The sequence below is a fragment of the Salvia splendens genome, chromosome 14 (assembly GCF_004379255.2).
Source record: "Salvia splendens isolate huo1 chromosome 14, SspV2, whole genome shotgun sequence".
In the NCBI taxonomy this organism is placed as follows: domain Eukaryota; kingdom Viridiplantae; phylum Streptophyta; class Magnoliopsida; order Lamiales; family Lamiaceae; genus Salvia; species Salvia splendens.
The window spans coordinates 31,023,982-31,039,151 of record NC_056045.1 but is presented as its reverse complement, the minus strand read 5'-3'; the positions used below and the strand labels follow the sequence as shown (position 1 = coordinate 31,039,151).

The 15,170-nt window shown below is 39.0% G+C and overlaps 1 protein-coding gene across 2 annotated transcripts; it reads left to right on the top strand.

The window, feature by feature from the left end:
• The first annotated feature begins 3,654 nt into the window (after positions 1 to 3,654).
• LOC121765363 (probable protein phosphatase 2C 38) lies at positions 3,655 to 7,995 on the top strand. Of its 2 annotated transcripts, XM_042161488.1 has the most exons (7): positions 3,655 to 3,743; positions 4,233 to 4,290; positions 4,396 to 5,081; positions 5,722 to 6,001; positions 6,297 to 6,706; positions 6,818 to 7,057; positions 7,136 to 7,995. In XM_042161488.1, exons 4-7 carry the CDS (start codon positions 5,746 to 5,748, stop codon positions 7,670 to 7,672), a joined length of 1,443 nt encoding a protein of 480 aa, XP_042017422.1. In that variant the 5' UTR covers positions 3,655 to 3,743; positions 4,233 to 4,290; positions 4,396 to 5,081; positions 5,722 to 5,745; the 3' UTR covers positions 7,673 to 7,995. The 2 variants fall into 2 exon arrangements, with proteins under 2 accessions (XP_042017422.1, XP_042017421.1); XM_042161487.1 differs by lacking the exon at positions 3,655 to 3,743 and having other exon boundaries at positions 4,159 to 4,290.
• Positions 7,996 to 15,170: the final 7,175 nt, after the last annotated feature.

Genomic DNA, 15,170 nt, shown 5'->3' with positions numbered 1-15,170 from the left:
GAAGCCGATCAAAGCTTCTACTTTTTTATCTATATTCGGAAGGGGATAGCAATCTTTAGGACAGTGCTTGTTTAGATCGGTAAAATCTATGCACATCCGCCATCCTCCTCCTTTTTTCTTGATCATCACAGGATTGGCCACCCAAGAAGGATATTTCACCTCGAATAGTACATCCGCTTTTAGTAATTGGCGGACTTCGTCATGGATGACTTGGCTTCTTTCTGCCGCAAAGAGTCTTTGCTTCTGTTTTACTGGCCGGATTGAGGGATCAATATTTAACCGATGAGTGATTACCTCGGGGGGCACTCCGGTCATGTCCAACGAAGACCATGCAAAGACATCTTTGTACTCCTTGAGGAGCTGAATGGTCTTTTCCCGGAGTAGAGGCGTTCCTGTGAAGCCGATCTTGACCGTTCTGGATGGATCATCTTCGTATAACTGAACGGTCATTGAGTTCGGCTCTGAAGTGACTTCGGTCATCTCGCTTGCCTCTGACTCCGGTTGCTGTGATTGCTATGCTTGATGGTGCCGAACTGATTGCTCGGCACTTTTAAGCGCAATCTGCAGACATTCTTTTGCTCTCTTTTGATCACCTCGGATGACCGCTATCCCACCTTTAGTGGGGATCTTGATGGTGAGGTGATAAGTAGAGCAAACGGCCCGAACTGTGTTGAGCCAGTCTCTCCCCAGGATGATGTTGTACGGGGACCGAGCTTTCACCACAAAGAACTCGATCATCGTATTGGAGCTTGTAGGCGCTTTTCCCACCGTGATCGGAAGGCTGATAATACCTTCAGGGCGGGTGTCCTCCTGGGCGAAACTTTTCAGAGGAAGTGGAGCCGGACTGAGCCGAGCTGGATCCACTTCCATTTTATCGAAACATTCTTTAAAAAGAACGCTGACTGACGCTCCTGTATCCACAAATACTCTGTGGATCAGTTTGTTTGCCACTCCGGCTTGAATGACAATAGCGTCTTGGTGAGGAGAGATGGCTGGGACGGGATCGGCATCTGAAAATGTAATCACTTCGTCTTTCTTCAGCCTTTTATGTGTCGGCTCCTCTTGATTGGAACCTCTGCGTTCTGCTTTTAGGGACGACTTAGTCTTCCCGGCAGGGAGAGCATCAATAGTCTGGATTACTCCATCATATTGCGGCTCGTCGTCGTCTTCGGGATCTTCATGCCTTTTCGGATCCTGAGGATTGCAGTTCGCACCTCTCTGCTTTTTGTTCTTTTTCGGCTGCTTGCTTTGGTATTTTTTTAACGTTCCTGTTTTCACAAGAACATCAATACCTGCAGCCAAATTTCGGCACTCCTCGGTATCGTGACCGTGGGCTTGATGGAAGGAGCAATATTGATCCTGAGGTCGCCGCGCGGCTGATTTCGTCATCCGCTTTGGTTTTTCGAACATATCGGAATGTAGTTCGAAAATTTCCGTTCTTGACTTGTTTAATGGTACGAACTGAGCGGGCGGCTTCTCAGGATTGAGACGTGGCCCCAATCTGCCTTGTACCGGTGCCCTTTGAATTCTTTCAAAAGGAGTTCGGCGAGGAAGCACCTGGCCGCTTTGATCGGGCTTCTTTTTCTCTTCTCGGGATGAGCTGTCTAAAGACCGTTTTCGACGGTCTGCCTCATCCGCACGGGAAAACTGGTCCGCAATGTCCCACATTTCTTGAGCTGTTTGCGGACCGCACTCCACGAGCTTTCTGTAGAGAGCTCCGGGCAGGATTCCATTTTGGAATGCCGAAATGACAAGTAGATCGTTGAGATCATCTACTTGTAGGCATTCCTTGTGGAATCTCGTCATGAAGTCGCTGATCTTTTCGTCGCGACCTTGACGTATAGAAAGCAGCTGAGCCGAAGTGATCCGGGCTTCCGCTTTCTGAAAGAACCTCCTGTGGAAAGCATCCATTAGATCTCGGTAGGATCTAATGCTGCCTTGAGGAAGGCTGTCGAACCACCTTCTGGCGTTCCCGATGAGCAGCTCGGGGAACAGCTTGCACATATGGACCTCATTGAGACCCTGGTTCGCCATATTATATTGATAGCATCCCAAGAAGTCATGAGGATCCACTAGCCCGTCATAAGTCATTGACGGTGTCCGGTAGTTCCGCGGCAAAGGAGTTCGGGTGATATCGTCCGAGAACGGAGTCTTTAATGCTCCGTACATGGCGAACCCGACATCTCTTCGGTACGGAGGAGATGGAGTTCTCCTGTGGTTCCGGTACCGAGGAGGAACAGGAACATGTCGGGGCTGAGGATTCTTTCTCCTGGAAGACACGTCACTACTGCGGTAGTGACTTTCATGTCTGGATGAGGAGGGAGAATCCGCCGTTGTCTTCTCCGGCTGTTGGCTCTTCTGCAGGAAGGTTAAGAACTCCTCCTGCTTCTCGGCCAAGAACAGCTTGACAGCTTCACTTAAATCGGGCTGCTGGGAAGACTCGGTGCGATCTCTCCTGGAATGGCTTGTTCCTTCTTTGTGAGAACTGGAGACAGATTTCTCACGAGGCTGCTTTCCAGGCCTATGGGCTGCTGGATTAGCTTCCTCATGGTTATCACGGACGGAGGCACGGGTGTTATGTGATCTGGTATGCATTTTTTTTTTTTAGTGGTGGAAAAAGGATCAAAAATTCGCTTTATCACAGATTTGGTTCTCTGGTTTCCCACAGACGGCGCCAGTGATGAATCCGCGAATTTCTGATGTTTGTAAATGCTGGTAGAAGATAAAGACTACGACACAAAGAATTTACGTGGTTCGATTTACTGAAGTAAATCTACGTCCACGGGAAGAAGGGAGGGCAAGATTGTATTGCTTGATCTGGGATTACAGCTTACAACACAGACTTGCTATATGATCTTTTGTCTCTAGAGTTAGTAAATCCTGGTCTATCAGATCTAAGTTCTATTTATATATTGAACTGAGATCGTGGCTTGCATCACCACCCTAAGTCGTGGAGGTCATGGAGGTCATGAGATCCTGCATGGCCACTGACTAGGCAGTGGCTTACATCATCAGTAATTATGTCGTGGATGTCGTGGAGGTCATGAGAGCCTGCATGGGTCCACCACTAGATAGATCGTGTAGTGGAGGTCGTGGCTCCCAGTTCGGTATTGCCGAGCAGCTTTTGCCGATGCTGAGACCGAACTGCTGAACTATTGCCGAGCAGCTTTGTAGAGCTTGATTGGTCGGCTTTTACCGAGCTATAGGCTGGGGCCGAACTCTTTGGTAACGCCGAACTGATACTCTTTCTTGGGCTTTAGGCTGATGGGCTTTACTGCTGTTGGGCTTGTTTAGTACGTACTCCATCAATCGTCTATTTTGTCCACCAACAAGTTCCTCCATTTCCTGCAGGGAATAGCAAAGAAACTGTTACAAAAAGCATTGAAGAGATTCTCATAGGATGCCATATAGGAAGCTGAAGAAACTCGACATTACAAAGAGGAGACTGATCCACGACGACATCTCGGTTGTAGATCTCTTCCTAGATCAAAAATTGATCGGTGGCGGCAGAAGCAACCATCTCTCCCTAAATTCTTATGAAGCTAGCACCAGCCAGCAGCATAGAGGGGAAGCTGGCACCAGAAAGCCCCGTACTGATGGAGATAGCAGCAGCAGTACCGATGGAGGTAGTGGCGGGAGCCAGCCCCATATTGGTGAAGCTAGCACCAGCCAGACCCCTACCGCCATCAGCAAGTCCAAAACCTGGCCCGGCTTCTCAAGAAGATGCGAGACTTGAGCTCAAGGTAGTCTAAATGTTAGGACATCACTAATGAATTGCCATTTCTCTTTCCTCAAACTTGATATAAGTACATGTTAGTGATTATGCATAACTATTTTGCTCAAGATACCAACATCTAAAAGATACCAATTCATTTGCTCATGATGGAATGGAATGTGATTCATACATTCATTTGCTTGATAGTATAATAGAATGGAATGCTCATGTGATGGAATGGAATGGAAATGCAAAGAAATTGTCATTTCATTCCATTCCATTCCATCATTACCCATTACCAAGAAGGGCCTAAGTGGAGTATTGTACTAATTAAAAATAAAAGACATAGCCACACAGTTAAGTGTAACAAATACAAGTAAAATTTACAAGATGGTTGGCTTAAAAATACCTTAATCCTCTATAATGTAGAGTAAAACATAGTACTTGAAATTATGACCTCAGTTGAAATAAATAACAAGTAACAAAAAAGATGTTACCTCTCTACAAATTATGGCAGTTGCAGGCACAGTCAATAGCCATGATCCATACCAGCTTCAAGACACAACAAGATCAAGGTAGTAGCAACCATACATTGAAATTGACAACTATGAATTTTTATTACTTTATTAAGAAGGAAGAAGAAGTTTAACATCAAGTTCCATTTTTGGAATTAACATCAGAAATTGGAGCATTTAATCCAATTGAAGAGCTACAGACCTCATCCTCGTCTTCCTCCTCACTTGTAGAATAGGAGCACTTTCTGTCTTGTCATCAGAAGGCGAAATTCTATGCGGAAATTCAAAAACGTCGTCGTTTAGTTCATCCATGGCAGAGATGTAGGGATTTCGCCGGAGAATTTGGGGATTCCGTAACGTGATTTCAGAAGCTTTAGAGAATTCAATTTATTGTTAATTTCTGTTGGTCTTGTCATTTTTTATTAATATTCAACAAAAATAATCCGACCATCGAATTATCATGCAAATAAATGTTAATTGATTCCAATTTTAAAGATATTTATTCATAATTAGAGACACAAAACAAATTTAATCACTTTTGTTGTTCAAATTTAAAACACAAAATATGATTACTTAATTTTTTGTATGTGTATGCCTTACCCAAAAAAAGGAACAGTGAAGCAGGGAATTTAACGGCTTTTTGGTGGGAAAAAAGAAATTCCAGATTAAGAAGGGGTTATGCAAACCGCTGCCAATTCCTTCTCCTTTTCTCGCTAACTTTCCCTCTCTTGATTAATCCTTTTCCTGCCTTAGTATTATAGTAGACAAGAAGTAGGAAGAAGGCGGATACTCTTTCCATATCTTTACTGAAGGGGGAAATCTCGGGAATTCGTGAAAACCTCTGATTCCAGGTACATTTCTGCGTTTTTAGATTTTAATATACCTATTTCCGTGGATAAAATGTGATTCTGATCCGTGGGCTAAATGCATTGTAATTTATATTGTTTAACTGAAGCAACTGATTCTTGTTTAGGGTTTAGATCAAGTTTACTTTTGGATTGTGATGGTTTTGGGTGGAAACTCAATTAGATCAAGTTTTTCTTGGATAAAATATAGTTTGGCGAGTTTTTTGCATTTTGTGCGTTTGGTTGTGGGATTAGCAGGATAATGCACTTACTGATTCTTATTCTGTTTTTTTTTTGGGATTGTGATTTTTTTGGGAGGAAACTTTATTAGATTATGTTATTTTTCTTGGATGGAATACATATTGGTGATTTCCTGTATTTTATGATGTGATTGTGGGATTAGGGATAGTGCATTACTTAATTAAGTGTGATTGTGGGGTTAGGGCTTAGGGAGAGCAGTGCATTACTTAATCAGCTGGAGTAGCTGAATTTTTCTGTTTAACTATTGATCTAACTGGTTCTTGTTCTGTTTATTTTTTTGGATTGTGATGGTTTTGGGAGGAAACTCGATTTTATTATGTTTTTTTCTTTGGATGGAATGTAGAATGCTGACTTTCTGCTTTTTGTGACGTGGTTGTGGGCTTAGGGAGGATAACGCATTAGGGAGAGTATGTCCAGATTTTTCAAGCCGTCTGTGGACAATAGTGAGTATTGGGAAGTGAAGCTCGGGCACCATCAATGGGGGGAGTTCTCTATGGCGGCTATTAAATCCAATCTCGTAGTGGAAGGCCATAGCCAGCTTGAGTCGGGGTCAATGAGGTTGCATCCATCAGGCCATTATGGTACATTCGTTGGACTCTACGACGGTCAGGGTGGACCTGATGCTTCTGAGTTTATAAGAGACCATCTGTTTGAAATTGTGAAAAGTAAGTTTGATCTTGTTTTAGCATCTGTTTTATCTTTGGCGGAATGTGATTTTCTTGTCACTCTTGTTGTTCAAACAGATATATGTGCATATATGTTTTGTGGGAATAGTAAAATATGGTTTGATAGTTGTGAGAATACTATATGATTTCAGTCTTTTTTCAATGGTTTCAATCTAATTGGACTGGATTCTAGCATTACTCTTTACTAGTTAATTATTGTGATTGAGATTCAATAATACAAAAATCTATGTTGATAGTACTGCTAATTCCTATGTTTTTTACTCACATGATGCAGGATTAACGTCCCATGTTGGAGAAATGTCAGGTGGTGTTCTTGATTTATCATTTTTGGCCTTAGATCAACAGTATCTTCAGTTAGTTAAGAAGCAAAGGGAAGCTTGGCCAAATTTATTGTCTGCACGGTCGAGCTGTTTGGTGGGCGTCGTAATCGGAGGACGGGTATACGTTGCCAATTCCGGAGATTCTAGGGCGGTCTTGGGGCGACTGCCTAGGCCCAAAAGACGCGTCCCATTGGTCCTGAAGAGATTGGCTAGGAACAAACGACATGTCCAAGCCATCACGTTATCAACTGACCAAAACGCAAATCTGCCATCTGTCCAGCAGGAGGTAAAAACGCTGCATCAGCTCGATCACAGTATCCTCCGATACAATGATTACTCCTGGCGTGTCAAGGACCTCATTCCGGTGAGAAATTTAAGCTCAAAGTCATCAAATTTAGTTACTACTTTCCCCTAGATATACAGAAACGAGTTAAGACTGCTCAAGTTCATGTCATTTTATCTTGTTCAATCTCAGACTACAAGATCAATCAGTGATGCTTACCTGAATAGCTCGGAGTTCAACAGACGGCCTAATTTGCCTGAAAGATCTAGGGTGGGACCACCATTTAACAAGCCGATCATTTTGAAGGAACCGACCCTAGTCAACCATGAACTTCTTCCTGGGGATGAATTCATTATATTTGCTTCACCTTGGCTATGGAAACACCTTAGCAGTGAAGCAGCAGTTGATACGGTGAAAAATTCGTCGCGAAAGGTAAGATTTCTACACCCCACCCTTGACTTGGTTCATAATCGTATATTCTGCACCAACAAGTTCCTCCTTTTCTTGTAGGGAATCGCAATGAAGCTATTAAAAAAAGCATTGAAGAAAGGAGCATGGGATGATCATAGGTTGACATATAAGAAGCTGAAGAAACTCAACATTACGGAGAGGAGATCAATCCATGATGACATCTCCGTTGTTGTTATCTTCCTGGATCACAAATTGATGAGAGGCGGCATATGCAACCATCTCTCCGCAATATCTTATGAAGCTAGCAGCAGCCAGCCCCGTACTGGTACTGATGGAGATAGCAGCAGCAGTACCGATGGAGCGAGACAGCCCCATACTGGTGAAGCTAGCACCAGCCAGCAACATAGAGGTGAAGCTAGCACCAGCAAACTCCATACTGGTGAAGCAAGCACCAGCCAACCCCATACTGATGGAGATAGCAGCAGCAGTACCGATGGAGCTAGAGGGAGCCAGCCCCATACTGGTGAAGGTAGCGGGATCCAGATCCATATTGGTGAAGCTAGCACCAGCCAGCCCCCTACCGCCATCAGCAAGTCCAAAACCTATCCCGGCTTCTCACGAAGATACGAGACTTGATCTCAAGGTAGTCTAAATGTTAGGAAATCACTATTGAATTGGCATTTTTCTTTCCTCAAACTTGATAGAATAATAGTACATGTTAATGATTATGCCAGAAATATGCATAGCTGACTGGCATATGAAACAGAGTATATGCTGATCTATCATCATATGGATTTTCTGTTTCTTTTGATCCATCCTTATTGATATAGTACATGTTAGTGATTATACCAGGAAGATGCATAACTGGTTCATAGGAAATTCTGGTATAATTTTTTTTTTTTTTTTTGTAATAGTTACTATACAACTTACTGCTCTATAATCATATGGATTTTCTGATCTACCTTCTTCCAGTTAAATAGAAATAGAAAATTAACTGAAATTTGAAAATAGAAGAATATGCATCAGATCACAATATTTATACTGCTCCTTCATAGTAATAAAGCAACATTAGATAAAATTGCAATATGTTTATCTTAGAAGAACCAAATACATGCTCTAAAAATCAGCCACCACCTAAGTGCTTACGAGAAACAGTAACTAAAAATAAAAGACAGCCACACAGTGAATGTAACAAATTAAAATAGCTTAATCCTCTACACTGGAGCATGTAAAGGATTTTGAAAATAATATGGAGTTTGAAAGATGATAGTTTGCTAAAAAGCAAAGATAGGTATATCTTTATACCCAGTGTCGCTCGATAAACTCCTGCGGACGAGAACAAGCATGATGCCTGGTACCATTGTCAGAGTTGTGTGGGTTGAGGAAGAGGCAGACCACTTGAGGGTCATCACGCATTTTACATCGATACTTATACCCCACTTGAGGCAGAAACCTTGAACTTCTTAGCCACCACGGGACAACTCGGTGCATAGCACCAAAACCATCCTCCCATCCCGGAGTATTCAATATTCAATCACCAATCTTATGCCATGCAAACCAATACATATAAATCCATTATGGATTTGTTACTTACCACCTGAATTACCATTTCTTATCCACAAGACTAGTTCTAAACTCCTTTTTTTGCTTAACCGCATTTTTTTATTTTTATTAAGAATCTTCTACTTATTTAATTTGGAGAAACTCCATGTAGTATAATTAATACTAACATTTTTTTCCAAGTTTTATTAGTATTTCTCTTTATAATTAGGTTACTGTTTTGTTTCTTCATAGTACTACAAGGTTTTTATTAGTATTTCTCTTTATAATTAGAGACACTACACTACACTACACTACACATTTTAAACAAAATTTGCAATGTATAGACAAACCGAAAAACAAAACAATTTAAAAACATTTTTACAAAACAATATACCCTAAATACACCTATACAAAGATAACTGCTGATTTCTTCTTGTCACCAAAGTTATAATTCCCTCAAATTAATAATAATTGAAAAAGCAGCAAAAGCTATCACGAAGCTTGAATCCCACAATATGGATGAATTTGCAGTATTTGGAGTTGGGTTATTTGATCTTTCAATCGAAGTACCTAAACATATTTCATAAAATTACATAAATATTAGTTCATCAAATTATATAATTAACTAATTAAATGGAAAATAATAACTTCTATCTAATATACATTTTAAACTATAATACTAGATAATATTCTTTATTATAAACTCAGGATATTTTAAACTCGATATGTACCTGTGATACATTCTAACGGGTTAACACGTTGTCCGCATCTCTCGGGAAGTGTTTGGGCTCTCGAGATATTAATACCCATCGATTTGACTAAATCAACGGCCAACGTTGACATGAAATTGCAAAAGCATTGTGGTAGTGATTTGACGATGTAGTCTAGTGGCTCGCAACAAGTATGTGGAGGTTGGCTAGTATCGTTAAGGTAACTTATGCAGAATCGAAGCTCATCTATGCATTGTTGTTGTTGTTGCTGCTGCGCTCGACTTCCGATGAATAGACAAGAAAATATAATGGTTGTGACCATCAAACTAAGTAGCACATTCCCTACTTTCATCTCCATGTTTTGTTCCTTTTATTTTTAACCCAAGGTGTGTATATAAATAGGTGAGAGTGGTTTACATTTCATGTAGGTGGGAGTTTGGTTAGCAAACTAGGTGCATTCTAGATGATTCATAAACTGAAATTTCACTTCATTTCAAGTAGGGGAATGAAATTTATGTATTCAGTTACTTACTCATTGACTTTATATGTATATTTTAAAGTAAGAGAATTAAAGGGAAATCGTATACCGCTTGATAAAAATAGCCAAACTCGTCCTTTTAAATGGACTTTAGATATTACAAATAAATACTGCCTAAATAATAGATATAGCATGGTCTTTTCCATTTAAATGGGCTTTAGATATAGCCGATTGGTCAGGTTCATGGAAATCTCTTTTAGGCCCAAACACTTATTTAGATGAGATATCACTTCTATTTATATTTAGTCTTTATAATACTAATTGCAAATAAAAAAAAATCATAATTTACAGGGAGAATTTTCAATTACAGGGACTACCATGTATAATGATTTTTCCATTATTGAGAGTGATTTTTTCCAATCAAATCCCATCACTTATGTATTAGGTTAAGGTGGAAACTTTTTCTCCCATATAAATCAGACATTGTATTTCACTATACACACAATAATATTTTCAGATAATATTTTGCACATATAACCCTATATATATAAGCCCAATATAGTCATAATTTTACCATGCATAGTTTCAAAGGCTGGACTTTATCCTAATAGTATCACTCATACTATTATAAAAGTAGAATCTAACAACATTTGAACACATATATACACCAAATTAACCTCTGTGCAACACTTCTATTTGTGACAGTGTGTGTTAGAGAAAGAGGGTTTGACCATGCTGTAATATTGACTTATACATACACATACACATATACTACACGTATAGAGAGAGATAGAAAACAAAGCACATAGTACACACACAAAGTGTCTTTGCATCATATGCAACAAAACTAGTCCACAGAATAGTTGGTGTGCAAAATGAGGGAGACAAAAGGCATGTAGTAGTAGTTGTAATAAATAAGGGTGAGAGACAGAATTTAATTTCTTATTTTGCATTTCTCATGAAATGTTATTTTCTCCACAGCTTGAAAATGTTGTAGAAAAATGTGCATCACTGCCAAACTCCAACTAGTGATAGGAAATGGAACTATGGAGAGGAACAATAAATTAAACAGGGCATGCAAATTTTGCATTTTCTAGATATAGGGAAAAATATTTCTATTTGTTTAGTCAATTCTCACTATAAATAAATAGATGTGTTAGTTTATTATCATGTGGGCTGCTGACTCCAGATTTGAATTGTCATTTAATTAGTATCATTTCAAGAAATATATTTTATGATCTAAAGTGAATGATAATTGTGATTTGAATTTCTTCTTTAGGCCTCATTGAAAACAAAGATTTGAAGTATGCACACCGAAATATAGTACGGAGTATAAATTAATTTAGAGACCAGCTGAGACAATTAAATTTTCTAAAATTAATTTATAATTTAATTTCTCTCTAGTTATTTTAATGCAGTATAGTAATTCAAAATTTCATGTAATTAAACTTTAAAATCAACGTATTAGTTGAGATCAATCTATATAGTATGCATAGATTTATAAACACAGATGCACAATTTTCTTAAAGCTATGCAACCATTCTTCCGTCTAAAATAATTTGCTATTTATGGCACGTTGACCATGTACACGAATCCACATTCATAGAAACATAGTAATAATAATATACACATGATATGTCAATCAATCAATATATTCTAATGTAACTAAGTATTGCATGGATGGAATGATGGATTCTATTCATATAATTGTAGTAGTAATAGTATGAAATACTCCTAGTTTTTAATAAAAGTAAATTTTTATTGTCACGGCTACATAATTAATAGAAGTCGCGTGTTTGTATTATGTTACCAAATAATTATAATAAATTATTAAATTGTTATAGTATTTGTTAGGATTGGTATACTGAAAAGCATATTTCGAGCATGTTGCACGGATAGAATTGCTTGTATACAATAAACTCTACAATCCACTTTTAACCCAAGGCGAGAAGAAGTAATTTTATCGCATTGGTGTTTGCTTAAGCATTTATAAGATGTTTCTCAAACATTTAAATGTATAAGAAGCAAACAAGTCTAATTCTTCAACATAGTAGACTGGTCGTGAACGACGTTCACAGAAGGTGACGCAGTCGGTCCTTTGTAGAAGAGAAATAGAATTTCACAACCTAGATAGACTTTGGCTACCATCGTGAAAGGTAGCAGTGTCAGTTCGCATGTTTCCTTACCTTAGGAAATAAACGACACTGGTGTGGTATAACACTGAAGGATCTAACAGTTGAGATAAGTCTTTCTTGCTATTTACTGAAAGACGAGGTCTCGGTGATTGTTATTTCTTAATCATTGTTGACATAACATTGAGCATACGATATTGATTATGCACTACTTTGATTTATCAAATGGTGCGGATTTTTCGCAATCCAAGAATCCTGATATTTTGGGTAGTGGTGATCTATGTCTAGAGGTGCTAGTATTGTTATTGCAATGAATCGTGTGCTGGGTGAGTCCAGTTTGATAATATCCTCAAGAGCTGTTCGAAAAAGGTTTTATTATTCAGAAACCCGACCGGTTGGAATTTATTCCAGAATAATAAATAAAGATTTTGAACTAGACAACTCTTGGAAAAAGATATTAATTAATTAAAGTCAAATAGCAGACTTAAATTAATTAATGGATATTTATATCTTAAACACGGGAAATAATAAATTAAAGAGGTAAAGTCCGGATTACTCGTAATTTGGGATTGGACGGGCAGTCAATATTATTTTACTATAGTGGCTGATAATAATATTCTGTCGGGCTTGTATTAAATTGGGGCTCAATTTAATTAGTAAAATCCCAACAAGTTTGGCCCAAGTCCAACCTCCATGGATCCCTAATCTGGCCCATTATAACTCAATATAAAAGGAGATTAGAAAGGATATTTAGAGTGAAAAAACCTCATAATTTTCGTGCTCCCCTATGGGAGTGGACGAAAAATCAGTTTTTGTGAAAACTGATATTCTGTCTTCTTTCTAATCAAGCCCTTTTTCGATTCTGATAAGCTTTGCCCACCCAAAGGTTAGATTCTGAGTTCGGGATACAGATTAGAAGATTCGTGGTTGAGTACGAAGATCTTCATGTGGAGAAGGCGCAAGCAATCGTCGATTCTTTGGAGAATCAGATCGGTAATTCTAAACCGTAGGAAATTCATGAATTAGGTTTTAATTCCTTTTACATGAATTGTATGCAATTGATTGTTTAACATGTAGATAATTAATCCCATAATCGGTCAAATAGATCCATATGTATGATTTATTTGTGAATGCATGACTTCCGCTGTGCAAGGGGCATCAAACCCCAGCAGTATTATGTTATTGATAATCACTTTGTTTGATTTAAAGTTGGTCATAATTGGACATATCAAAATTAATACTATAATTAAAGGATGACTAGAAATATTAAAAAAAGAAGAGTGAACTACAAACATCACCCCTACGTATGGACGTTCTAACGCCGGAGGTATCTATGTTTCAAAAAATGCAACAGATCCCTCTACGTATGGGTATAATATCATTTGTGATCCTTTTTCATTATTTTTGGTCTTCCATGCCCTTCTGGCCCTCATTTTTGTTCCAAAATGCCACCCATGGAATTTTAGTCCTTCCATGTATTCATCATTTATTTTAGTATATAATATTTGGCAAAATTGATGAATTAACATAATTACCAATTCTAATTATTATACTTCATCCATCCCAACTAAGTTGAGTTGTATTCATTTTTGGGATTCCCAACTAAGTTGAGACATTTCCTTTTTTAACAAAAAATAAAAACATCTAATCATTTTTACTTTATTCCATTACCTACTTTACGCTCTCTTTATTTTTTCTTCTTTTATTCCTCTCTCTTATTTTTCAACACAATTTCTTAATCTTCGTGTCCAAAAGTTTTGACTCAACTTAGTTGGGACGGAGGGAGTATCATCTAGTATTACATAATTTACTGTATTATTTAAAAAAATTTATTTACAAAAAAAATCTAACTAAAATTAAAACATAAATTATTTCTATGATAACTATTGATAAGTATTTTAATTTATCATTCTAATTAAATTTAAAATAGTTATGAATTAAATGAAAATATAAAATAAATATATTATATAGTAGACTATAGGTCAATTTTGGTCCTTAACATATTGCGATTTTTTTATTTTGGTCCAAAACATTATCTTTTGAATTATTCGGTCTCTCACAAATAAAAACGGGTCACATTTGATCCATTTTGGACGGTTCCGTCAAATTTGACGGAAATTCCCCCCTCCAGCATCTCCGCCATACCATCACCTTCGGTCCTCCTCCACCCTCTTTCTATCTCTGTCATGTCCTTCTCTCGCTCTTTTCTTCTCAATTAGAAGTTCCAAATTGAAACACGGCCTTCTCGGTGTCATCCCCCTCTGCCTCAGAATCGATTTCGTGGCACCCTCATTTCTCCTCGGACATGCCGGCTTCCGACTCCCGGTGGTCTGCCGCTGCTGCTCACAGTCAAGTCGTCGTCTCGCCTCCTTTCCCTCTCCCTCACCCTCGACCCCTCCATCGACCACCTCTCCTTCGCCCTCGCCGTCGTCCAGGCACCCTCAGCTACGGCTGCCTCCCCGCCGCAGTTCCACCTCCTCCTCTCAAATCGTGGCTGCGGCAACACCGGAAGGCGTCGTCGTCGCTAATTTCGCTGGAGATGAAATCGATCGGATACACCCCCGATTGCGGCACCTGCAATTACCTATTTCTGACTCTTTTGAAAATCGGTCAATTTGGGGAAGCGGTGGAGGTGTTGAAGGGGATGGGGAGGGCGGGATGCGTCCCCGATTGAGACAGCTACCGGGGATTGATTGTTGTGTTGAGCGAGGCCAGGAAGGTGGACGCCGTGGCGGAGGTGGTGAGGGAGATGATGTAAGGAGGGGGTGAGGCTGAGGGATGAGACGGTGACAACGGTGGGTGAGGCTGAGGGATGATGGAAGGTGGACGCCGTGGCGGAGGTGGTGAGGGAGGTTTGGGTTTAAGGTTTCCTTCAAATTTGACGGAACCGTCCAAAATGGACCAAATGTGACCCGTTTTTATTTGTGAGGGACCGAATAATTCAAAAGATAATATTTTGGACCAAAATAAAAAAAAAACGCAATATGTTAAGGACCAAAATGGGTCTTTAGTCCATATAGTAATAAAAATGAGAAAGACTAAAACACCCTTGGAATAACATTTAGGTTAAAAGTAAGGGAGAAAAGGGCATAAAAGACTCGAAATAGTGAAAAAGGGGTTTGAAATGATATTATTCCCATGCACATAGCGGCCCATTCTCAGCATATATACCGGCTGGATTATGAATTTTCTTAAATTCCAATGCCATTCTGTTACAAATTTTATTAAATTTCCGAAAAATAGAATGTAGAGTAATAAATATAGTCAAAATT